This window comes from Stegostoma tigrinum, chromosome 15 (genome assembly GCF_030684315.1).
Source record: "Stegostoma tigrinum isolate sSteTig4 chromosome 15, sSteTig4.hap1, whole genome shotgun sequence".
Lineage (NCBI taxonomy): Eukaryota > Metazoa > Chordata > Chondrichthyes > Orectolobiformes > Stegostomatidae > Stegostoma > Stegostoma tigrinum.
The window spans coordinates 18,782,242-18,809,231 of record NC_081368.1 but is presented as its reverse complement, the minus strand read 5'-3'; the positions used below and the strand labels follow the sequence as shown (position 1 = coordinate 18,809,231).

Below are 26,990 nucleotides of genomic sequence, written 5' to 3'. Positions count from 1 at the left end.
CATGCAGATGGCCTAAAGGCCCTCTGCTTCTTCCTGTCACGCAGGGCCAACCAGTTCCCCCTCCACTGACACCCTCATCTGCTTCGCCAAGCTCATCCTCACCCTCAACAAGTTGTCTTTCAATTCCTCCCACTTCCTACAGACAAAGGGGGACGCCATAGGTAGCTGTATCGGTGCCGTCTTGTGCTCCCACGAGGGGCTCGAACAGTTCATCCACTTCATCAACACCTTCCACCCCAACCTTAAGTTCACCTGGACCATCTAAAATACCTCTCTCTCCTTCCTGGGCCTGGCTGTCTCCATCTTGGGCAACCACATAGAAACTGATATCCATTTCAAGCCTACCGACACCCATAGCTATCTAGAATGCACCTCCTCCCACCGACCTTCCTGCAAAAATGCCATCCACTTTTCCTAATTCCTTCGCCTCCACTGCATCTGCTCCCAGGATGAGCCATTCCACTCCCGTACATCGCAGATGCCCTCGTTTTGCAAGGACCGCAACTTGCCCCCCGCAGTGGTCGAGAATGCCCTTGTCCGTGTCTCCTGCATTTCCCGCAACACATCCCTCACACCCCGTCCCCGCAATAACAATCAAAACAGAATCCTCCTCATCCTCAAGTGTCACCCCACCATCCTCTGGATCCAGCGCATCATCCTCCAGCACTTCTGCCACCTGCAATCTGACCCCACCAGCAAAGACATTTTTCCCTCCTCACCCTTATGTGCTTTCCAGAGGGACCACTCTCTCCATGACACCTTTGTCTGCTCCACACCCTCCTCCAACCCCACCACCCCGGCACTTTCCCCTGCAACCGCAGGAAGTGCTACATCTGCCCGCACACCTCCTCCCTCACCCCCATCCCAGACCCCAAGGAGACTTTCTACATCAAGCAGATGTTCATCAGCACATCTGCTAATGTGGTATACTGCATCCGCTGTACACGGTGTGGCTTCCTCTACATTGGGGAAACCAAGCGGAGGCTTGGGGACTGCTTTGCAGAACACCTGCACTTGGTTTGCACTAAACAGCTGCACCTCCCAGTCGCGAACCATTTTAACTCCCCCTCCCACTCCTCAGACGACATGTCCATCCTGGGCCTCCTGCAGTGCCACAACGATGCCACCCGAAGGTTGCAGGAACAGCAACTCATATTCCGCTTGGGAACCCTGCAGCCCAATGGTATCAAAGTGGGCATCGCAAGCTTCAAAATCTCCCCTCCCCCACTGCACCCCAAAACCAGCCCAGCTCGTCCCCGCCTCCCTAACCTGTCCTTCCACCCACCTATCTCGTCCTCCCTCCTCAAGCCCCACCCCCATTTCCTACCTACTAACCTCATCCCGACCCCTTGACCTGTTCATCCTCCCCGGACTGATCTATCCCCTTCCTACCTCCCCACCTACACTCACCTTTACTGGCTCCAACCCCACCTCTTTGACTTGTCTGTCTCCTCTCCACCTATCTTCTCCTCTGTCCATCTTCTATCCGCCTTAACCTCTCTCCCTATTTATTTCAGAAACTCCTTCCTCCCACTCTCCCCCATTCCTGAATAAGGCTCTAGGCCTGAAACATCAGCCTTCCTGCTCCAAAGATGCTGCTTGCCCTGTTGTGTTCATCCAGCTCTACACCTTGTTATCTCAAATTTGTCTTCAGGTCTTTGTACTGGGGCTTGAACTCACAACTGCCAGGTTCAGAGGCAAATCAACAGACCACAGTTTACACATGAGTGAATAAGCATAAATGTATATATATATATATAAAGATTTAAAATCATAAATAAAACACAGGTCCTCTTATGTGCTGAAAGGATTTTTCTAAAATAAACAAAACTAGAACAATGGAACTTATGCAACAGTGCTCATGAAGATAATAATTAAACATTAGTTGTTTATATAAATAAATAGCATGCACCGCAGCTACTAGGATCTTGAATTTGTTCCTCTGACATGTCACACATAATTTCGTCACATAAACAATCTAAAATACTGTCATTGGAATACAGTTGTCATGAACTAACTTGTTTCCCTTTAACACTCTGAGCACTCATTTCAGAGCCATTCCCCAATTGCACACATGCAGGGTTTGGTTCAACTCTGATACCACCAAGAGAATAGGTGAGAGCAGTCCATAACAGGATTGCTGTGATCTACTCCTCCTCAATCTGTATGTTTATCCTGTGGACTGCAACCTCAAATCACCAGTCCCTCTGTGTGGTCGTGTGGGCTAACTTGACCTGAGGCGAGGCAGTTGAAATTTATGCAGAAACAAACAGGAATTAATTAGTAAAGCTGAAGAGTAGGGAAGCGGATGTGAGAAGACATAAAGGAAAAGGGAAGAAGTGAAAGAGAAATGGGTCACAAACAGTGACGTCCAAAGCTACAGGCGAATTACCCAGTTATTTCAGGACGTCTGGAAGTAGGAAGGGAGAGAAAAGAGAGGAAACAGGCATTCATGGAGGAGGTATATAAAGAAACCCAGGAAGGTGAGAGAGAGACAGCGAGACAAAAACATTACCAGACTGGTAAAGGTAGGTCTTATAAGTGCATCACTCTTTTGCTTATCCTATAAAATCAACAATTATATTCATCAGTTTCATCTGCAAGGCAGCATCTAACAAAAATCAGATGGTAATGGTTTCAATTCACAGTAATAATCAGCTTACAGTAAAGAATGAGATATGCATGTTGAAATGACAAGAGGCTGGGTTTTCTCATCCTCCAACGTGAAAATAATATATCACAAAAATTGCAAATGCGATAGAAAATGTTGGCATTCTATTTGTGAAAGGTATATAATTCGAGGATTCCCTAGGTACACCAATGTATTACTGATCTGCACAGTGGGCTGAAAACACATGCAAGCATATTCATACCTGTGAGGGCTGTTGTTGTGTAAATGTCACATCATGTGATAGTCAATGTTTAGAGACACAAAAATATCACAAATGTTTCTGTGCCATTGACATCTTTCAGTTCTATTTGTGTTTAATATTTTTTATGACAGAGCATTGAACTTTTATTCTTACGTTCATATCTGAAACATCTGAGCAAGGCTGCGTAACATGTGGCTACAATTCTTCGCTGCCCTGTCAAACAGCATATATTAGAGCCACTTCTCATTACGTAATTTTATCACTGCGGCTCTTCAAACATTTCGCACAGAGCTACCAATCATTCATTTAAAGGGGCAGTTTTGCCTGATTCAGCAATCACAGCCAACACTGATCCTATCATGAAATAATAAATGAATGAGACAATTAATTCAAAGCTATTCATTCCAGTTTTCAACAACAGTCAAAAACTGAGGTTATACCATCCCAAAGGGCAGGCATGCACCTGTACCCATAGCAACCTGGACAAAATCTGATGGATTTTGCCAGACAATCCTATTTCTTCTCTTTAACAACATTGCAGCCGCAGAAAGGGCTTTTTCAGAGAAGATGGTTGAGGGTTGCAAAATATAACAAAGACAAACATTACTTGCCACAGGAGAAAGACTTATATTTATCTAGCATCTTTTGTGACAACCTGATGTCCCAAAGTGTCCTTCAAATAATTAAGTGCTTTTGAAGTGTGGTCACTATTGTAACGTAGGAAGTGTGGCAACCACTGTGTACATTTGAATCTTCCAAAAAACAGCAATCCGATGATAGCCAGGTAATTTGTTCTGGGGCTGTTAATTTAGTGTTGAATATTGGCCTGGACATCAGGGTGAACTGCTTTGCCACAAACAAAGATAGAGTTTGCTGGAAAAACTCAGCAAGTCTGGCAGCATCTGTGGAAAGAAATCAGAGTTAATGTTTCGGGGCGAGTAAATCTTCCTCAGAACTGTTCTAAGGAAGGGTCACTCAACCAGAAATGTTAATTCTGATTTGTTTGATTAATAGATTTATTGTCACATGTATCAAGGTGCAGTGAAAAGCTTTGTTTACGAGCAGTACAGAAAGATCATAGAAAGTAAGGGTGTATAGATCAAAAGACTTTGACAAAGGCATACAGATTACATTGCACAAGGCGTGCTAATTGATAACAGTGTTAGCAAGATCAGCATTATTTGAGGCAAGAGAGTCGTTTCATCATTCTGATAATGGCCAGGAAGAAACTGTTCCTGAACCTGCTGCTGTGCGTTTTCAGGTTTCTGTATCCTCTGCCTAATGGAAGAGGTTGTAGGAGATCAATTACCGGGGTGAGGTGGGTCTTTGATGATGTTGGAAGCCTTTCAACGGCAGCGAGCCAAGTAAATAGAGTCCATGGATGGAAGGTTGGCTTCCGTGATGGTGTGGGTTGTGCACACCACCTTCTGAAGTTTCTTATGGTCGTGGGCAGAGCAGTTGCCATGCCAGGCCGTATACACCCAGACAGTATGCTTTCAATGGTGCATTTGTAAATGTTAGAGAGGGACCTAATAGACATACCAAATTTCCTGAGCACCCGAGACTCAAGCCTGATGGAAGCATAACGCCAACTGAGCTAACGCAGCCAAGAATTTTTTTTTCTGCTTGGTTGCAATGAAGTAAACTAAACTATCTCATCGTGTCTGAATAAAAACAGGAAGAACTGCAGATGCTATATAAATCAGAAACAAAAACAGAAATTGCTGTTAAAGTTCAGCAGGTCCGGCAGCATCTGTGAAGAAAAATTCAGAGTTAACGTTTTGGGTCCAGTGACCCCAGTTCTGAGGACGGTTTAACCGAACCAAAATGGTGACTGCAATTTCTCTTCATAGATGCTGCCAGAGCTGATGAGCTTTACCAGCAATTTCAGCTTTTGTCCTGTCTACAGTTGTTGAAACATTTGTACACACTATCCTCCTTCAATACATCTCACTAATATTTAGCTGGTGGGATTGCAATAAGCTATACCTTTTCTCATAATCTCATCATACCCAGAAGATCACCTTCAATGGCTTTTCTTCCTGATCTTACTCTTTTATCTGTGGTGTCCATAACAATTCTCTCCTGCCCCCCCCCCCCCCCACTTCTATTTCTCACCTACATGTCCCTGAACAACAGCACCCAAAAAGGCAGCCTCAGTTTCCACTTTTATATTGACAACACCTCACAAGGCCTCAATACCTTTCTCAACCCCTGCACTAAATTCTCCACATCTAGATCAGTGCTAACAGATATCTCTTACTGACATTAAGAAGACCAAAGCAATTGTGTTCAGTCCCCATAATAAGTTCTGCTTGCTGGCTGTCAATTCCATCCTTCTGTTAGGCAATTATTTGAATGGAACCAGATTGTGTGGATAATGCATTCAGGATGAAATGCTGCTATACAGAGAAGTGATGTGTCCACGGTTCACCTGAGGAGCATCCTTCAGATTGCCACAACAGGCTGCCGCACAATGAAGCACGGTGGTTCTCTCTCAGGTAATGATCATTCAGATTCAAGGTGAAGCTATGGTGGACAGTTATCACCTGATGATAATTGAGCGCTCACTCTTTACTTTCCTCAAAACCAAGGGGTTGACACTCACAAGTCCAGGCACCACTTTTCTATCAGAAGTGATGACTCTTTGTATTTAATAAAATCATGCCATTCGGTGGAAGTGGTTTGTCCGACCTACTTGATGCCTCCTTTCTACCGGAAAAACGATGAAGGTATTTTGCCACTTACAAACATAGCAGCTGTCAATTCCCTGAAACATGTGCACTCTACTGAATGTCTGATGAGGCAGATGTCCCGAGGGGTGCCTTAGCAGGATATATTTCCATGAAAGATTCATGTTGTAATAACTCCTTGTTCTACGGAATATATAGCAGACTTGTAGACCTCCAATATTGCGGCATCTTTGAATGGCCCAAACTACAGATAGGAAAATTCGATACTCAGGCACACATTCGATTTTTGAACTAGCGACTGCAGGGTTTGAAATGTTAGTATGGGCACAGATTCTCACAAGATGTAGCTTTAATATAAAGTTAAACTTTCCTGCTGTGGTTAGTAACCATACGTAAGCATTTGTGATCACTTTATTATTTTGTTATCACAGAGAGAGTACAGAATCCCTCAGGGTGATGTGTATTTATGAGACACACCACACATCATGTGCTGTTCCTGAATCAGCACCTTGTTGTCATGATAGTTCAGCTTTCTTAATATTTGATTGAGATATATATAAATGTCAATTAATAAATTATTATTAATCCTTAAAGGGGATGTCAACAAAAAAGCAAAGAATTGAGATAAGTGCTTTGCTCCATTTGTCTTAACTCATTCAATACATCAAGTGAATGAGGTTTAAGACAAAACATATTTTTATGTTGCACTTTTCACAGTGTCAGGTTATGTCCAATGAAGTACTTGTTAAATTGTAGTCCCTACAATAATGTTGGATTACAGTGCCAATCAGCAATCACCAATGTGGAAATGACAAGGTGTGCTGCTTTTTTTTGTGAGATGTTCGGTTGCCTCTCGATTGTAATAGGCATTATATAAATATATTCAGAGATAGTAGGAACTGCAGATGCTGGAGAATCTGAGACAACAAGGTGTAGAGCTGGTTGAACACAACAGGCTAAGCAGCATCAGAGGAGCAGAAAAGCTGACGTTTCGGGCCCAGGTCTAGGCCCGAAACATGAGCTTTCCTGCTCCTCTGATGCTGCTTGGCCTCCTGTGTTCATCCAACTCTACACCTTGTCTCATTATATAAATGCAAGTGTTTTAACAAATTATTTGCTGTGTTGTACAAATGAAATCACTTTTTCCAATCTCAAGCTGCTGCACACATGCTTGGGGACTGAAAAATATTGGCTAAGCTCTCAACCTAACTGCTCTTCTCTAAAATAGGGTTAAACATCTCATCTAAAATACACCCTCAAGTTACTTTATTGATTTCCTGTGCAAAATCTCCTCAAAGGCAGTGAAGCAAAATTCCACTGTATCTATTTACACTTCTAATACTTCAACCTGTCCTGTTGCTTTCCACAGATGGCATTTCCATGGCCACAGCAGGGCTGCAACCATTGTGTTCTATACAGTAATCTCAGTCTGTACTTATCTCCATAGACTACAGTCCCATTCCAAATACTTATCCCAGTGTGAACTGCTTTTGATGGGAATGAATTCCACATGGCCACTGTTCTGTTGGGAAAGGATATATTTCTCTGTATTTCTGACTACAACATGTTAATATGTTTACGTATTCTCTAGTTGCGTATCACAGTGCAAATTAAATTAAAATTAAATTAGATGTATTAGCTGTGGCTCAGTTGGTAGCACTATTTCCTCTGTGCCATGAGGTTGTGGGTTCAAGGCACATCCCAGGGAGATGAGATTGCAAATCTAGGCTGTTGGTCCAGTACAGTATCAATGAAGAGCAGCATTGTTTTCTGATCAAACTGCATAGCAATGTAATGAAACACCTTTTCAACAGGTCTGTTGGTCCCGGGGTAGGGGCACAGCCACTGCATCACAAGAGTTAAACCGAGGCCTGGTCTCCTTTCTAAGTTGAACCCAAGATACCCTGCAGAACTATTTCAAAGAAAAGAGAGAGTATCATCCCTCAATAGCTTGCAATCAATGTTCAATCAACACCAGAAGTCAAATTAACTGGAAATTTGCTGTTGGTGAAAGCTTGCATTATAGCAGGCCTGACACTTCAAAACTATTTCATGGTTTTCAAGCACTTTGACACATCGTGACATGCGAAAGATCCACAAAAATATCAGCCTTTCTTTTAAATAATCTACCCACGTCCCTAACATCTAATGAAAAGTGGGAGATGCAGAGTTTGGGTAAATATTAGAAAGATATAGAAACACATCATGCGCAGTTATATATACAATGGAAATGCATAGTGTCAATCTTGGCTCACAGGTAACACTGAGTCACAAAGTTGCAGATTCACGCCCCACTCCAGACACCAAAGCACATAACGTAAGCTGACGCCTCAATGCACTATTGTCTGAATGTTATACTGTCTTTCCAGTGAGGTATTAAATGAAAATACAATATGCCTTCTCAAGGGAATGTAAACAATTCCATAGTATTTATATTTAAGAAAAGCAGTGAGTTATCTTAATATCCCAACTAATATATATCCATCGAACAATATCCCTGGTAGTATATATCCCTCGAACAATGCCACTGAAAACCAGAGAGCTGCTAATTGTCACATTGATGTTTCTGAGGCCTTACAGTCAGCAAATTGGCTACTATGTTTCCTAAATTATGTCAGACACTGTTTTAAAAACTGGCAATTCAATGCCTTCTGAGGTCAACAAAGATACCAGATAAATGAAAGATTTATTTCTTACAATAACAGAAATCAGTTGGAAATACACATATGGTAGTACTTTTCCAGGTGCATACTGAGAGCGAGAATTCTCAAAAGATAGGAGCAAAAAAAGGAAGAAAAGACTACTGAGTCCCTTAACTCTGCTCTGCGGTTCAGTCACATCATTGCTGATCTGGACCGCAAGTCTTATTTAGTTTCATACACTTTGATATCTCAGTTCTGAAAGTCTAATTGACTCTGAATTAATAGATTTCTGGGAAAGATGACTGCTGATTCCCACCTCCCTTTATGTAAAAAGTGTTTCCCTGTTCCCCACCTGAACAACCTAACTAATTTTACAGTACGTCCCCTGAACTTTGATTTTCACATCAGAAAATTTCCCCTCCATTTGCTATATTGAATTCTTTTAACATTTAAACAGCTTGATCAGATTGTCCCTCAGTGTACTATACTCAAAGGTATGTATGAAAAGCTTGTGCATAATTTAACCCTGTAAGTCCTGGTGTCAGTCAGATGAATCAGTGATGCAGTTTCAAAGGCTGGTCATTCAGTTCTGAGTGCAGCTCTGTTGTTATTTTCCCATAGGATTTGCCGGTGGATATAGATGCTTGCTGCCTGTTGAGACTGGGAAAATTGGCCCCACATAATGAGAGAGCTGTGAGGAGACAGGTTTCCATAGAATGATGGCATCAACAAGGAAAGAAATTGCGAGTTTTAAACACAAATGATATTGTGGGAGAGAGAGATAATGGGAACTGCAGATGCTGGAGAATTCCAAGATAATAAAATGTGAGGCTGGATGAACACAGCAGGCCAAGCAGCATCTCAGGAGCACAAAAGCTGACGTTTCGGGCCTAGACCCTTCATCAGAGAGGTGTGGGACTTGTGTTTGACAAGCGCTTTGCTACATGGTGACAGTTGAGCACAGATGAAATGTCTGTGGGAATTTTAAAAAATATTTATTTGATCCCTACAGTGTGGAAACAAGCCCTTCAGCCCAACAAGTCCACACTGACCCTTGGATCATCCCACCTAGAACCATCCCCCTATAACCCCGCTAATCTACACATTCCTGAACACAGTTGAGACCTGAAACAGAAGCTTTCCTGCTCCTCTGATGCTGCTTGGCCTGCTGTGTTCAACCAGCTTCAGAGCATGTTACCTCAGATTCTCCAGCGTTGGCAGATCCTACTATCTCATTAGAACATCTGTCAGTCAAAGTTACTCCAGTCAATATCTACACGCATCACTGATTGAAAATCAATATGCATCTCCCCCCAGTAAATACATCAATAAATCAGTTAAAAAATGCTGCACACTATATACAGAATACATCTGGGGAAATAGAGATCCTTTCTGCTCTATCATGGCAACAAGAGAAATTAAGGGCAGTCAACGAACTCACCTCAATGACTTCCATTTCAATTCCTCACACTTCCTACAGACAAAGTGGGTGGCCATGGGTACCCGCATGGGCCCAAGCTATGCCTGCCTCTTTGTAGGTTACATGGAACAATCCCTCTTTCGCACCTGCATTGGCCCCAAACCCTGCCTCTTCCTCCGTTACATTGATGACTGTATCGGTGCCGCCTCAACTCCCACGTGGAACTCGAACAGTTCATCAACTTCACCAACACCTTCCACCCCAACCTAATGTTCACCTAGACCATCTCCAACACATCCCTCACCTTCCTGGACCTCTCTGTTTCCATCTTCGGCATCCACATAGAAACCAATATCCATTTCAAGCCCACCGACTCCCACAGCTAACTTGAATACACCTCCTCCCACCCACCTTCCTGCAAAAATGCCATCCACTTTTCCTAATTCCTTCGCTTCCACTGCATCTGCTCCCAGGATGAAGCATTCTACTCCCGTACATCTCAGATGTCCTCATTTTTCAAGGACCACAACATACCCCCCTCAGTGGTCGAGAACATTCTCAACTGTGTCTCCCGCATTTCTCACAACTCATCCCTCACATCCAATCCCCATAATAACTGCCAAAAGAGAATCCCCCTCGTCCATGTGTACCACCCCACCAACCTCCATTTCCAGCGCATCTTCCTCCAACACTTCCGCCATCTACAATCCGACCCTACCACCAAAGACATTTTTCCACCCCCGCCCTTGTCTGCCTTCCGGAGAGACCACTCTCTCCGTGACTCCCTTGTCCGCTCCACACTCCCCTCCAACCCCACCACACCCAGCACCTTCCCCTGCAACCGCAGGAAGTGCATTACCTACCCTCACACCTCCTCCCTCACTGCCATCCCAGGCCCCAAGAAGACTTTCCACATCAAGCAGATGTTCACCTGTACATCTGCTAATGTGGTATACTGCATCTGCTGTACACGGTGTGGCCTCCTCTACATCGGGGAAACCAAGCGAAGGCTCGGGGACCGCTTTGCAGAACACCTACGCTCGATTTGCACTAAACAAATACATCTCCCAGTCACGAACCATTTCAACTTCCCCTCCCACACCTCAGACGACATGTCCATCCTGGGCCTCCTGCAGTGCCACAACGATGCCATCCAAAGGTTGCGGGACCAGCAACTCATATTCCGCTTGGGAACCCTGCAGCCCAATGGTATCAATGTGGATTTCACAAGCTTCAAAATCTCCCCTCCCTCTACTGCATTCCAAAACCAGCCCAGCTTGTCTCCATCTCCCTAACCTGTTCTTCCTCTCACCTATCCCCTCCTCTCACCTCAAACCACACCCCTATTTCCTACCTACTAATCTCATCCCACCCCCTTGACCTGTCAGTGCTCCCTGGACTGACCTCTCTCCCCCCTACCTCCCGACCTACACTCACCTTTACTGGCTCCATCCCCGCCTCTTTGACTTGTCTGTCTCCTCTCCACCTATCTTCTCCTCCATCCATCTTCGATGTGCCTCCTCTTCTCTCCCTATTCATTTCAGAACCCCCTTCCCCTCCCCCATTTCTGATGAAGGGTCTCGGCCCGTAACATCAGCTTTCCTGCTCCTGAGATGCTGCTTGGCCTGCTGTGCTCATCCAACTTTACACTTTGTTATGTCGGATTCTCCAGCATCTGCAGTTCCCATTATCTTTGGCAGTCAATAAATGTTAGCCAGCTGGTGATGCCCAAGTTCCACAATGAATTAAAGAGAAGTGTCATACTGAAAATGTTCTGTATTAATGTCCAAAATCTAATTCGCTACGAGTTTACAAGTATGTGAACCTATTAACCAAACAGATCATTCAAGGTAGAGCCTTGTGCAATGCTTGACTCAACCAGAATTTTGTGGTGCATCATTGTCCCAGTTCAGTTGCTTTCTTCTCTCTGAGGGAATACAATCTAACCTTGCTGTGATGTTGAAAGAAGTCCGTACGGCATAATTACCAACTTCAGGAACATGAGGGAGTTCCAGTAGACAGGTTCAAGCAAGAATTTGTTCCAGCTCCATGGAGACAAGCTCAGGGACAGTGTGAGCCCGGACTATTAAAAGCTGCAATTGGGATTTAGCAAGATATTCACACACATTTACAGTGCACATGGTCACCAACTGAAGATATTGCCTGTGCTGGAAGATGCTGAGGGACACAATAAGACAAAGATAAATAAAACTTAAGATGAGCTGGACATTCTAGGGGAGGCATGAAAATCTGACCTCCTCTTTTTCCTTCCTCCAAAGAAACACAATTCATGTTATTCAAGTTAGGTTTTCTTTCCAGAGTTTCCACAGGTCCTACTACTTTAGTACAAAGCTTTATTTGCTTCTATGAATATTAGAATGGCTTCGAAAAAATTGTGAGCACTTTATTCCAAGAAAAACATGCAAAATCATAGCCAGCAGCACAGGAGGAAAAATGAAAGGAATACAAAAACAAAGGAATGCAGATGAAGAGATGAGATAAGGAAGGAGAAAAGAAGGGGAAAAAAGGGCATACAAGTTAGTTACCTCTCATGACCTTCCTTTCTCTGGTTTATATTTATGTATTTGACACTTTAAATATATGACTTGTGACTGAAAATTTGACACCTAGGATTGGTCCAACATTGACAGTATTGTTAACGTGTCCATTTTAGAAGGTGTTTTCAGACTGTGAGCCTGAGATGTGTGCAAAAGTAGAATTAATACATTTTTAAAAGAGAGTAGAACTTTTTGTTTTGTGGAGCTGTGGGCTTATTATGGTACAGAAGGCGGCACTCTCATTCACATTGAATTTTAGTATAGCAATCCAATCAGTTCCATTCTCCTACTCTATGACTAAAGCCTTGTAAGTTTATTCCTATCACATGTCCATCCAATTTCCATTTGAAATCATTCATCACCTTTGCTAACACTACTATTGTTGACGACAAGTTCCAGGTCATTACTATTCACTGTGCAAAAACATTATTCCTTACATTCGCGCCATATTGCTCACCCTACACTTTCAATCTGTGCCCCCCCCCCGCCCCCCCAACTAACATTGGAAACATCAACTCATGGAAACAACTTTTCTTTGCCAACCTTATCTAAACTTGCCATAATATAGTTCACCTCAAACAAATTTTTCCTCAATTTTTTTTGCTCTACAGAGAACAACTCCAGCTTCTCCAATCTAACCTTCTGGTTAAAATCCCTTCATCTCTGATAAATCTCCTCTGTACCTTTTCAACAATTCTATATCCTCTCTAATGCTTGTTTAAAAGAGCTGGACACAATACTCTATTTACGGTCTAACCAGAGCTTTCTAAAATTTTTGAATGTATTCCTTGTTTTTGCAACCAATACCTCAATGTGTGGCCATAAGATCACAATTGCTTTGCTAATTATGCTCTTGATGTATCCTGCCATCTTCAATGTGCAGGAGTCCTAGGTCCCTCTGTCTCTGCACATGCCTTAGAACTATGGTTTTACATGTGACTTACCTCCTTGCTTTCCTTCTGCCACAACATATCCCCTCTGTTTCCCTGTACTAAACTTCATCTGCCACTTGTTTGCCCATCTGCCAGCCTACTTATGTTTCAAAATGTTTCCTTAGTCCTTTGTTTTGTTTCTCAAACATCATCCTTCATTCCAGCTTCTTCTTGCCCCTTAAGCTCTACCTGTCATAAGTTTGCAAATAAACCAGCCTCGAGTAAGTAAAAGATCCATGGTTTTGTGTCTTGGCATAGGAGCAAATGATATTGCAATTTCTCATTTAAGTCCGAGACAATGTTTGAAACAGAAGAAGGCACACAATCTTTCACAGCAAGAGATGAAAAATTCACTCCCTAATGGACTCTGCTTCACTTCCTAGTGGCACAACAGAGAATACTGCCAGAAATCCATTACCAAGCCATCTCCCTGTCCTACTGATGGACTGAGGAATAATGAGAAAAAGAATGAAGGATACTCCTTTCCAGCTTGTGAGTGCATTTGCCTGAATTAAAATTAGAGCCCTTAAGAGTTAGCATCATGCAGGTATATCCCATGAAGGAATGGGGCAATTTTGGTTTACTTCCAGTGTCCAGTTCTAACGAAGGAAGGAATAAAATGATAGGGAAGATAAATCTGGCTGAAGAGGTGGTGCAATGTGTAGGGATTCAGTTTCTTGGATCTTTGGGATCTTTTCTGGGACAGAAAAGACCTGTTCAAAGAGTGTGGGTTTCTTCTGAACTAGAAAGAGACCAATATCCAGGTGGGAAGATTTACTCATTCTAATTTGAGAACCTGTAAACTTTGGGAGCTTCCTAAGTAACAGTGAAAGTATAAAGAAAGATGAGAATCGTTCTGAATCAGAAAAGAGCAAGTTAATTAGAGAAGACAGACAAGAGCAAATCAGAGAATGAAGTAACTCGGAAGAATTAAATTGCATTATTTCAATGCAAGAAGTCTCATCAGGTAAAGGTGATGAAAGTAACGCACGTATGGGAAGATGGAATTGGGATGTCATAGGTAGGGACAGGGCTTGCAGCTCTATGTTCCAGGTTTTAAATGTTAAAGGAAGGATAGAAAGAGAGGCGAGAAAGGAGGGGGAGTGGCATTTTTGATTAAGGAAAACACTACTACTGTAATTAGAGAAGATATTTCTGAGGAATCATTTTGTGAAAAACACGAATGTTGAATTAGAAGTAAGAAAGGGATGATCATTTCGATCGGATTGTGCTATCGAACCCCTTTAATAATCAGAAGGAAATTGTGAAGCAACTATGAAGAGAGATTTCAAATATATGGAAGAATAATAAGGTTGTAACAGAAGGTGATTTTAATTTTCTACACACTGACTGGTTCTGCCATGGTGTTTAATGTTTTGATGGTGAAGAATTTGTTAAACGTGTTCAAGAAAATTTCTTGATTAATTTGTAAAAATTCCCGCTAGAGAAGCAAAACCTGACCTTCTCTTGAGAAATCAGGCAGGGTAAGTGACAGAAGTGTTAGTAAGGGAACACTTTGGGGCTTGTGATCATAATACAACCAGTTTATAAATAGTTACAGAAAAGGATAAGTCTTCCATGAAAGCTACGTTTTTAGTTGGAAACAGGCAAATTCTATGAATATGAAACAAGAACTTTCCAAAGTTGATTGGAGTAGACTGTTTGCAGGTAAAAGGGGCAACTGACAAGTGGGAGGCTTTCAAAAGTATGATAATGAGAGTTCAGAAGGATTATATTCCTGTTAGAGTGAAAGGCAAAGCTAGTAGGTTGAGGGAACAATGGATGAATAAAGTTATTGAAGATCTAGTCAAGAATAAGAAAGAATCATAAATTAGAAATATAAAACTAGGATGAACTGAATTTCTTGAAGAGTGTAAACAGTGTAGGAGCATTCTTAAAAAGACATTCAGGAAGACAAAGAGGGAACTATGAGACAGCTTTGGCAGATAAGGTTGCAGACAATAAAAAACAATTCTACAAATACATTAAGAGCAAGGGAGCACCTGGAGAGAAAGTTGTGTCCCTTAAAGATCAAAGGGGTTGACTTTGTGGTGAAACTCCGGAGATGGGAAAGATATTACACGAATACTTTGTATCAGTTTTTTATTGTTGAGAAAGATTTTAAGGCTACAGAACTCAGGGAAATAAATATTGACATTTTGAAAACAGCTCACATTACAGACGGGGAAGTGGTGAAAGTCTTAGAAAACATAATGGGAGATTAATCTACAGGGCCTGATCAAGTGTATCCCACAATGTTGGGGAAATTAAGGAGGAAATTGCGGGGCTCCTAGCAGAAATATTTGTATCATCTATAAACACAGGTGAAGTACCTGAGGACTGGAGGGTGACTAATGTTATGCCATTGTTTAGGAATGGCTGTAAGAAACCTGGAAACTATAGATCCATGAGTCTGACATTGGTAGTGGGAAAATTGTTGGAGTTGATTCTGAAAGATAGGATTTATATGCATTGGGACAGACAAGGAACTATAGTCAGCATGTTTTGTGCAAGGAAAATTATGTCTCACAAACTTGATTTAGTGTTTTTAATGAAGTAACCAAAAAGATTCATGAAGGCAGAATGGTGGCTATTATTTACTTGGATTTTAGTAAAACCTTTGACAGGATTCCACATGGTAAACTAATTAGTAAAGTTAGATCACATGAGATTCAGGGTGAGCTTGCCAATTGGATACAAAATTGGCTTTACTGTAGGAGAGGATGGTGGTAGAAGAAGATGGGACTGTAGGTTAGGTTAATTTAGTTTTGGATTAGGATTATTCCACGGCACAACATTGTGGGCCGAAGGGCCTGTACTGTGCTGTACTTTTCTATGTTCTATGTTCTAAAATTACTTTTTGGACTGGAACCCTGTGACCAGTAGTGTTCCATGGGGATCAGTACTGGGTCCACTTTTGTTTGTCATTGATATAAATGATTTGAATAAGAATATAGGAGGCATGGTTAGTATGTTTGTGGATGACACTAAAATTGGTGGTATAGTAGACAATGAAGAAGGTGAATAAAGAGTACAAAGAAATCTTGATCAATTGGGTCAATGGGCTGTGGAGTGGCAGGTGGAGTTTAATTTGGATAAATGTAATGTATTGCATTTTGGTAATACAAACAACGTCAGGACTTACACAATTAATGGTAGGGCCCTGGGTAGAGTTACAGAACAGAATGACTGAGTGGCAAATGTACGTAATTATTTGAAATTTGTGTCACAGATAGACAGGGTGGTTAAGAAGGCATTTAGTATGCATGTCTTCATTGCTCAGGCTTTTGAGTATAAGAATTGGAACGTCATGTTGAGGTTGCACAGTACATCAGTGAGGCCTATTCCAGAGTACTGTGTACAGATCTGGTTGCCCTGTGATAGGTATTATATTATTAAATTGGAAAGGGTTCGTAAAAGATTTACCAAGATGTTGCCAGGAATGGAGGGTTTGAGATATGAAAATAGACTGGAAAAACTGGGATTTTTTTTCCCACTGGAGGTTAGGCGGTTGAGGGGTCACCTTGTTGAGGTTTATAGAATTGTCAGTGGCATAGATAAGGTGAATGACAAGGGTCCCTTCCCGAGGGTGGGGTTGTTCAAAACTAGAGGGCATATTTTTAAGGTGAGAGCGGAAAGGTTTACAGAAGACATAAGGGGCAACTTTCTTACAAGAGAATGGTTCATGTGCCAGAGAGAGTGGTGAATGCAGGTAGAGTTAGAATGGCTAAAAGATATTTTGATAAGCTCATGAATAGGAAAAGATTGGAGGCATATGTGATAAGCACAGGCAGTTGGGAGCAGTTTTGTTTGGGAATATGCTCAGCATGGGCTGAACAGTTTGTTTCCATGATTCTATGACTCCAAGTCTCTATAACTACTACATAAGGAAATGCTGCTTCTCAATCAGACATGAATCAATTTTGGGTTTAGATATGAGGACACTGATGCACGAACACAAGAATGTTTGAATAATGTTATTCCTTTTTAAATCGCAATAATGTTACACACCACCAATTCATTTAAATGTAATTGAATTTGAATTTTAATTAACAGGGCTTCAAATTACTACAATTTACCTTTTCATAATGCCATACACAAAATGCAACGTGCTGTACATAGCCATTATTGGTCATAGTAGTCTTGCTCGCCACAATTATTACGCATTGAATAGCATTACCTACAACTGGTTTTGGATGCACTGTATTGAATAATGCTGGATACAGTGTAAGAGTACACATAGAAAAAAGAACTAACTTGTAAATACATAACACCTTTCACACTCTCAGGATGATTTGAAGTACTGACTGGGGGTATAAACTTAGTCCGGGTATTTGGGCAATGCAAATGCAGAAGCTGTTCATCACACAACTATTCAAATTATTCATATCTCATTCCATAATTAATTGCTTAGAAATATAACAATACAGAAGTAAAATCTTAATGCATTTATTAATAGTTGCAACAATTTGCACCTTTAACATAGTGAAAATGTTGGAAAGAAATGCACAGAAAAAAGGGCAGAGAGGTTTTGGTGGGAATATTTGAGAGTATTGCATGAGATATGAGGGTAAAAGAAGAGGTAAGTTCACAAAGGGATTTGAGAACAAGGATGCAAATTATTAAATCGGGTGTTGCCCTCAGGGAGTGAATGTGTTTCATGAACATAAAAGTTAGATTGATCAGCACTTGGATGACAGTTGGGATACGAGCTGAAGAATTTTGAGTAAAATTAAATGTGCTTGAAATCAAGGCATTGAAAAGATACTGACACGTACATTGATTCAATGGGTTGGGAAGGACCATATTTGCCTGGCAGTGAAAGGTTAATATCCCTTTTTATTCTCCGTGGAATTTTATTATATGACCATTTCAAGGATAAACATAAACTTAATTATTTTTACCCCTGTTTCAAGGGTTCAGCTGAAGAAAAATCTGATATTTTCTTTCTCTTGCTATTTAAGTAGGTCTTACTCCAGGGGGCCAGAAGTGTGCAAATGTGGCATTCAGCCAATTAAATGTTGCAATGTACAAAATATTATTCATCATTTCTAATAATCGATGCAGATCTGATTATAAATGTAATTTTCCAGCACAGCTCCAAAATAACAGCAGCCAGTGAAACCCAAGATGACCCTTAATTGGAACATATTTCAATAATGATGCAATAATTGACAATGTAATTTCCTGTCAATTTATGGAAAACTATTTCTCACTAAACTTTCAATAGCTGTTGTTGCTACCCAAATGTACTGATTGGTAATTCAACCTGACAGGGAAGTCTGGTTTGAAACTGAATAAAAACACTTAAGAAATTAACAACAATTACTGCAAAAACACACAAAATTAAAACTTCAAGCTTATAGCATCAATCAAGCAATTATCAACCAATCAGGTTAAGACATCGCCTGAACCTCTTAACTAAATTAGTGTTTCCAGTCATTCCCAAGCATCCATTTGCCTATTTATAAGCTATCTAAATCCCATCATTACGCTCCAGACTGTAACTGATTTCCAGGATCTATCCATTGACTCCCTATCTGTATGATTATAGGTTTGTGACTTTAATAATGTATAATTGCAGTATCCATTCAGTCAAACCCATCCCAGATTCCAAAGACCATTGTCCTTTCAATTATTTCTTCAGCCAATAATCTCCCACTGCCAGTCATCAGCACATATCTGGTGTAATTTCTCATTTCTGTGACCAAATCGGTGATAGTATATCAAAATAACATTTCATGTAATTTTAAAATTGTGCAGGTAATCACCACAATAGCTCCCCATTCCCACCTCCTCTGCAACTGAAGGCAAAATACCGCAAAAGCTGGAAATCTGAAATTAAAACAGAAAACGCTTCAGAAACTCAGCATCTGTGGAGAGAGAATCAGTTACCACTTTGAATGCAACATGACTCCTTTTCAGTACAGTTCAGAATGTTAATCCTGTTTCTCACTTCACAGCTGCCACCAGACCTGCTGAGTTTCTCCAGCACATACTGTTCTTATACTCTTCAACTGACATGATTCTGCTCAGTGATTTCAGGCCCTATCACTACTGCCTTCAGTTCCAGACTTGCTTCCTGACATCCTCCATAGCTCCAAATCCTGCAATAGACCCCAGCTCCTGTGGCTGCTTAACAAGATCTTGACAACAGTGTCTACTCAGACTTTCTACTTTCCAGCTCCAAATCTCATTCTGACCACTTCTGTGACCATTCTTTGGACTTGGAAGCAGTTGGAGTAGATTCTGTCAGGGAGTTGTAGCAAAGTCTGGGATATTGTGAGCTATGTGCAAATACACAGAACACAATACCTACCAAATAGTTCGCAACGATATGAAATATGACTTCAAGGTGAACTGAATCAATCTTTCAAGGTGATGACGAGAATAAGGAATGATAATCCAGGAAAAAGGCGCCTGTTCTAGGGTCGTAACTTAACAATGAATTATTGAGGAAGGATTTCTTTTACATCTAATATTTGATCTAAAGAAAAACTATCAAAAACAGTGGGTTCAACATTTTGTTATTTCACAGGAGCGCTGTCTGTTGAGAGGTGAAGAGGGTAATCCGACAGCTTCCTGAAAGTCCACTATCTCCTTTCTCATCAAATTCATCGATACTTTCAAACTAAAATCCATCTCACTGACTCTTGAACCAATTCACCCTGTTCGCCTTGTCTCCGTTAACCGGCTGAATACCTACTTTTAACTTTAATTTCTGAAACATGTTCTCAGCCATACTGAAAAATGTGCCAAGATCAATTTTATCAATCCCTTTCATAAAATTGAAAATTATCAAAACAAATTATGGTCTTTCTTTTCTAAAGAGAACAAGCCCAACAAGTTTAAACTTTGTTTCATAACTTATGAATCCTAATACCTGGAATGTTCTTGATCACTCGAGACTGTACCCCTTGGGAGTTAGAGTAACCTTCTTGTTTGCTCCCCAGCCTACATACTGAAATGTTCCAGCATTTTAGCCCAAGTCAGCACAATTCTGAATTGGCTGCAGAAAGATGTGAGCCAGTGACCCAAGTATGAGTACTTCTTGACCTTCTTTCACACCTCCATTAAGCATCCCCATGTGATTGACATTGCGAATTCAGTATTGTGGAGGAAACCAAACCCAAGCTCAATTATACAGTGCATGCTGCCACATTTTGATTCTTCAAACAGTTTAAAATATTTGCCTCCTTTATTTTTTATTTTCCACAGACCTTCTAATTCAAGGACCAATTGCTAGAATGTGACACCAATACGGGCTGTAGCTAATTATTTGGAAATGCAAAAGAACAAGTCAGGCTCACTGATTTTCCTTATTTTGTTGCTCTGCCGATGGTAAAGTCTCTGCTCAAAATCTACTGCTGGAGACATGATAACCATCAGCAACTAAGTGTGCACATCTGTAGAAATTATAAGATAATAAAGTGTTATCTTGGATTCTCCAGCATCTGCAGTTCCCACTATCTTTGTAGAAATTATAATGTTTTTTCCTGTTCTGAAAGTAATTTTTGGTACTTGTTTGCTAGATTTGGATCTTATTGTGAGGCTGGTCTGCTTAAGGTTATACATTAATATCTCCTTTGAGATATAACATTTAGACAGCACATCACAGTCCAATTTCCTTTTCTCATGGGAGAATTTGCATCTTACTTTTTCTGACTGCTAGTTGTGCTGCCCAGGCATAAAAATGAGCAAAGCTGGAGAACTGAACCTCATGAGACTATGTGCTAGTATTCCAAAACGCTGCATTATGATGCCACCAATCCGCATCCCTAGATGTATTGACACAGTAACCTTATTCTAAGTTTTCCGTAGTTTACTCTTATTTTCTTGGCCACCATTTTGACACCAAATGAATTTTCAACAGAAGTTAGGAAAAGTGCCCATCAATAATCTAAATCTATCATCTAATCACACAGCATGGCTGAAACGCAATATGCGTAAAGTACTGATCCTCCTGATATTGGGCCATGGAATAAAACAGTCCTATTGACAGCCAGGATATTTGCATGAGATTTTGCTCAGCAAGGTCAATTTCCAACTGTTCATTTACATAACATATTGCCATTTGGCCTACAAATCTGACTTCCTATTGTGTAATCCTGTACTTTACAGGATATAGAATCAACACCTGTTTACCCTGTAGGATGTCAAAACCAGTTCAGGATAATATCTTTAATGCTATCTAATTTTCACAGTCAAGAAGTCCAAAATCACAACTTGCTGATTTGAGAAGGTAACAGAGATACATTAAACATGAGTGAGTCCAAAATCCTACCAATGTAGGCTCAATTTTATAACCCACCTTAATGCACAATAATATGATAACAAAGCAATAAACAAACACATGGGAAGTGGTATGATATAAATTGAGTACTGTTTTGCACACTTCACCTTCAGAACAGCAGATGGCTGAGGGTGCATTGCGAGGCTGTTGCACAGAGGACTCACTGATGTTTCTAGAGTAATACCCCAGCTGTTTGTCAACCTCACACAAACCCTAGAATTGTAACAGGCCTATCAACATATCTGTCGATTTTTAAAACCTTACTTTCTAACTGAAAGACAAGTTTCCTGTTCACATTTTGGGGAAAGCTTCATATCTTGAGTTGCCAGGAGCATTACTATCCTTAACTTATGGGTGATATTATGCCACTTAGTCTTGCTCTATGTCATATCTTATCACATATGTCTCTTATATCACATACCATTTTATTGGAGCTTAATAACTACAGAAACCATTATCAAACAGAAAGATTTCTGGAAAGCATGTGGTTCCAGTGTTCTTAGCATTGAATTCAAACATTCTTTGATCACAGGTGAAAAAGATATTTTACAGAAAACCAATGTACTATTTTACTGAATTCTAGAACCCATCTCTATTATCCATGCATGTTATATTTCTATTTCACACAGATAACATCACAAGCCAAAGTAGTTGGCACAGTGAAGAAAAAAGTTTGAGCAAAATGATCAGAACCAGCTCACAATCTGTGCATTTATTTAAATCAGAAATGTGCACTTTTTGTTGTTCAATTACTGGCTTTAACTTGAGCCTAACTCATGATGCTGACAGTTTTGTGGCTTCTGAATGATCAGACATGCACAGTGATGGCATTCATTTCCTTTCATCATGCATACTTTTTGGAACATATTACCTATAGCACTAGGAGAAAACTTGCCAACAATGCTAGTCTGACTGTTCAATACAATGTTATGGCAAGGGGATGAAAATCATAAAACATATGCAAAGAATAACTTTCAATAAGGACCATCCATCAGCTTGCTTGTCATCTGATAAATGATCCTCTAATCAGTTCCAACTTTTCCTGTCTATCTCATCTTCCCCAGCAACCCAAAGCCTGCAGACCAAGACAATTGCTCTCTTGTATTTACCTCTCCTTTCCTCTCAGTTCTAAACATAGCATTCTGTACCCTCAACCAGCCCTACATCCTTCTATTAAAATAACGACTGGACCCACAGCCTACCCCCTCCTATGGACTTACAGTTGCTTCCAGGTACAGTCTTCAAACTCTCCCTGCTCCACCACCACCACCCCCCCCCCCCCCACCGCAACTGCATCCTCCCCAAATCCTCTTACAAATCACATGTTTAAAAAAAAACAAATTGCCACCCATCCATTGTCCCCTTGACTCTTTCCAACCATGGGGATATATGGCACGGGGTACTTCAACTGAAGGGTTCCCACTTCGTTTTGCGTTGACGTACTGTGCACTCATTAACACTGCAAGATAGAAAAGCCCAGAAGACTTATCGCCACATGGCGTTCAGTGTGTGCCATTCTAACCCGAAGCTTTGATCACGGATTTAGAGTGGCCAAGTGGGAATTTAGATTAATCTTACCATACAGACGCTCGGGCAAGATTTGACTGAATACCCCGATTCCAAGTACTTGTGTAGCATTGCTTCGAACTCCTCGTATTTTTCCTGAGCATGTTGGTCTTCCATCTGATAAGCCTTGATGCATTCACTGCAGACAGACATAGCCCCTCCATCATCACTGATCCGCATATCCAAACTGCAGTTTAACCCATTCGGGTTAACATAATCCCGCAAAAGATCGGCAATGGTGTAAGAATGGCAGAAGGACAGTCTAAGATGACTGAAGTAAGACCACAGGCAGGCGGAATCCAGACCTTTGGGAATTAATCGACAGGCTCGGTCCAACTCCTCACCGGGATCAGTCAAATTGGTCAGCGACAGATCACATTGAGCCTGCCGTTGACTCTGATCGTTTGCCAAGTTCTGACTCGTAGCGGGGTCACTCCAGATCCTGCCCGCTGTTTCCCCGCTCCTCAATTTCGTTCCAGCGCAAGAGCAAAAATAATCAGACAAGAGGACAGCGAAAAGGAACAGAGACGCTAAAGACATTTGCCATTTCTCTGCCCTCTGTGAATCGACGCAGGGTTTCTCGTTTGCTGTGGGTGCAAAACAGATTTTCAGGACGGCATTACACATCCAAGCACCCCTGATCATATTTTGGAGGGGAGGGAAAGAGTGGGGGGAGAAAGGGCGGCTTTCCAATTTCCCTAGTTCCCAATGTCACTTTAGCAGCCTGACTGTGTGCAGAGTTGCTAACGAGGGGTGTAAGTGCCCCCCCATCACCGGCTGGTCAAAATATAATCCATGGCATTTTGCAGGAGATTGCATCCTCCGTCTGAACAAAACAGAAAGGGGAGATTTGTTTTTATTTTGGTTGACTTTAAAATAAAATAAATAAACAAACAAGCCCAGACAGCATCCATCCCTCCACCCCGCCACATACCATCCGCCGCCCCCTCCTCCTCCAACCTTTCCGATGTTGTAGGCTACCTGATTAAAATTAAAATAAAAACCAGCGCGCACCCACTATTAGTGACAGAAGGGGCACGGATCCTTTAGGAATAAATAGCCTTCATCGGTGGGTTTTTTTTCCTGCTCTCCTCGCCGGTGTCCTTGTCCGTTTTCTGGGTCTCATTTTCGTTCCTTGACCCCTGTTGCCTCTTCCCGTTTCCCCATCCCTCTCTCTCTCTTCCTCTCTCTCTTTCCTTCTTTTTCCCTCCCCAACACCACCACTCCCCCTCAACCTTCCAACCTCAAATTGTCGCCATCTTCAACGCGATGAGTACACCTTGAGATGTTTGGGGCAGGTCCAGGCGCCTGCGCTCTCCTCCGGCTTAGGGGGAAATTGACAGGGCCATTCAGAGAGACTGAAATTGACTGAGCCATTCACTCGTACTGATCACACACACACACACACACACACAGAGACATCCACAGCAGGCAAACAGCGTCTCAGCATCACAAACCGCATACCCACTTGCAATCTGCCATTCTCCTTAAACACCCCCCCACACACCCCCCCAACCTGTCTCTCTCTCTCTCTTTCTTAAGATTCAAGTCTTTTGAAGTGAGATACTGCTTGGCAAAGATGCAGAAGAGGAGGGGCCGCTGGAATGGGAGACGAGAAATGCGGCGAATATTTTCCAGACCGGCTATTCACATAGCCAGAAAGTACTTGCCTGTTCATAAATGACATTGGGGAGGAGGCTGTTCGGGGTTTTATTTATACCCAGAGATGTCATATATAGGCAGCGCTCAGATGACAGCGAAAAGCCAAAAGGATCTGAAACGATCACAGAATTGAACCAAAGGATGGCGAATGGATGATGTTACGGGTGTACTTACAAACTTATGGTTGTGTGGATTTGGAACATTAAATTCCCATAGTTTTTGTTTTAAAATATGGCTGTCGGTAATGGATAAAATGGTTTTGGACGTTTCCTGTCTTTTCACTGAAAAGTATTCAATGTGAAGTGGTTATGAATGAAGCTCACCAGGTACTGAGATTCATCTGAAGAGCATTTCAGAATGCATGGAATCTAGCTATTTGACTTCCATACATTCTTGATGAACTGTCATCTGGAATCCCGCATACAATTTCAACTCTTCCGCTTTCAAAAGAATATTGTAGCTTATCCATAATTACGTTGGTGCCCCCACATCTGTTTCAGTAGTTCTCATAACCCCATATCAATATCCATCAATTACGTGTTCAATCTTGCTACAATACTGAAATTGTACTGATCACACACACACACACACACACACACACACACACGAAGACATGCACAGCAGGCAAACAGCGACTCAGCATCACAAACTGCATACCCACTTGCAATGTACCATTCTCCTTAAACACCACCAGCCCCCCACACCCCCCAACCTCTCTCTCTCTCTCTCTCTCTGTTAAGATTCAAGTCTTTTGAAGTGAGATACTGCTTCGGGTCAGACCCGAAATGTCAGCTTCTTGCTCCTCTGATGCTGCCTGGCTTACTGTGCTCCTCCAGCTCCACACCTTGTTATCTCAAACCCCAGTATCAGCAGTTCCTATTATCTCTATATTCAGTGCCCTGGCGGATGAAGGCAAGTGTATCAAAAGCCTTCTTCACTGCCCTGTCTACCTGTGAATCCACTTGCAGAGAACTGTGATACATCTGTGATGCATCAATCTCCTTGACTCCCCTACGGACTATGACACAGCCAACAACCAACATTAGTTTTATTTTTTTCTGTAATGGGATGTAAATGTTGCTGGCTAGACAGGTGTTAGTCACAAATCCAAAATTGTGCTTCAGAAAGTGGTGGTGAGCTGCCTTTCTGAAATGGTGAAGTCTTACAATACTCAGTCGGCTGCATCTGATTCAAGTGTGCCTTGAATTTTCTTCCTATTCTTGATATGTCAATTTCCACCATTGAATATCCAAGTTTGTAAAAGAGTTCATAGTTATTTGCGGAAAATTAATGCATATATTTTATCTGCAGCAGTTAACGTTTATGTGTCTCAATGAAGAGGCTACAGCCCATGCATTCCTGAATCTTGGAAGTTCAGGGACAAGCCACTCTAGAAACGAGTTGAGTTGAAACTCACTTTCCAGAAAAAGGATGTGAATGCATTGTTGAAGTGCAAAAATAAATGACAGATGGCGTTGCATGCAAAAAAAGTGTGCAGTGACACATTTTTTTAGAAAGAATGAAACGGTGAAATATGCATTAAAAGGAACAATTTAAAAATGGGTAAGAAACAGAGAAAACCATGGGGTTGCTCCACAGAATTCTTTGAAGATAGCAGCACAGCTTGATAGAGCTATTTAAATGTTTTATAAATAGTGCCATGGAACATAAAAGCAAGGAATTTATGCTGAACCCTTAGAAGACAAAGTTTATACTTCAGTTGCAGTATTATTTGCCATTCTGCACAATTCAGGAAGGAATATAAGGCCTCAAAAAGAGCGCAAAGGAGATTTATTGAATTGTACCTGGTATGTGGGACTTTAGCCATGTGCAGAGCTGGGACTGCTGCAATTGCTTCTCTTTAGCAGAGAAGGCGAAGGCAAGATTCAATTGAGGTGTTCAAAATTGTGAAGAGCTTTGATTGAAATAATAAGTGTTTCCACCAATAGCTAACTGTTTGTTATCGCTATCAATGATTTGGATGAGAACGCACAAGGCATGATTTAGTAAGCTTGCAGATGACACTAAAATAGGTGGTATCATGGACAGTGAGGAAGGTTATCAGAAATTGATCTTGATCAGCCGGGGAACTGGGTTGAGAAATAGTAAATGGAGTTTAATAAAGATAAGTGTGAGGTGTTGCATTTTGGAAAGTCAAACCAAGGTAGGAGCTTCATGGTGAATGGTAGGGCCTTGAGGAGTGTAGTGGAACTGAGGGACCTTGGAGTTCAGGTGCACAGTTCTCTGCAAGTGGAGTCACAGGCAGACAGGGCAGTGAAGAAGGCTTTTGATACACTTGCCTTCATCAGCCAGGGCACTGAGTATAGAGATAATAGGAACTGCTGATGCTG

At 41.5% G+C, this 26,990-nt stretch overlaps 1 protein-coding gene across 1 annotated transcript in view; it reads right to left on the bottom strand.

Annotated features, from left to right (window-relative positions):
- The window catches only part of LOC132210557 (NALCN channel auxiliary factor 2-like), a 724,467-nt gene extending 700,091 nt beyond the window's left edge, over positions 1–24,376 (bottom strand). The window contains exons 1-2 of the mRNA XM_059651273.1: positions 24,221–24,376; positions 22,990–23,803 (exon numbers count right to left, since the gene is read on the bottom strand). Of these exons, the coding sequence (XP_059507256.1) occupies positions 22,990–23,622 (633 nt within the window). The 5' untranslated portion in view covers positions 23,623–23,803; positions 24,221–24,376. The remainder of the gene's footprint in view (positions 1–22,989; positions 23,804–24,220) is intronic.
- Between the last annotated feature and the right edge of the window lie 2,614 nt (positions 24,377–26,990).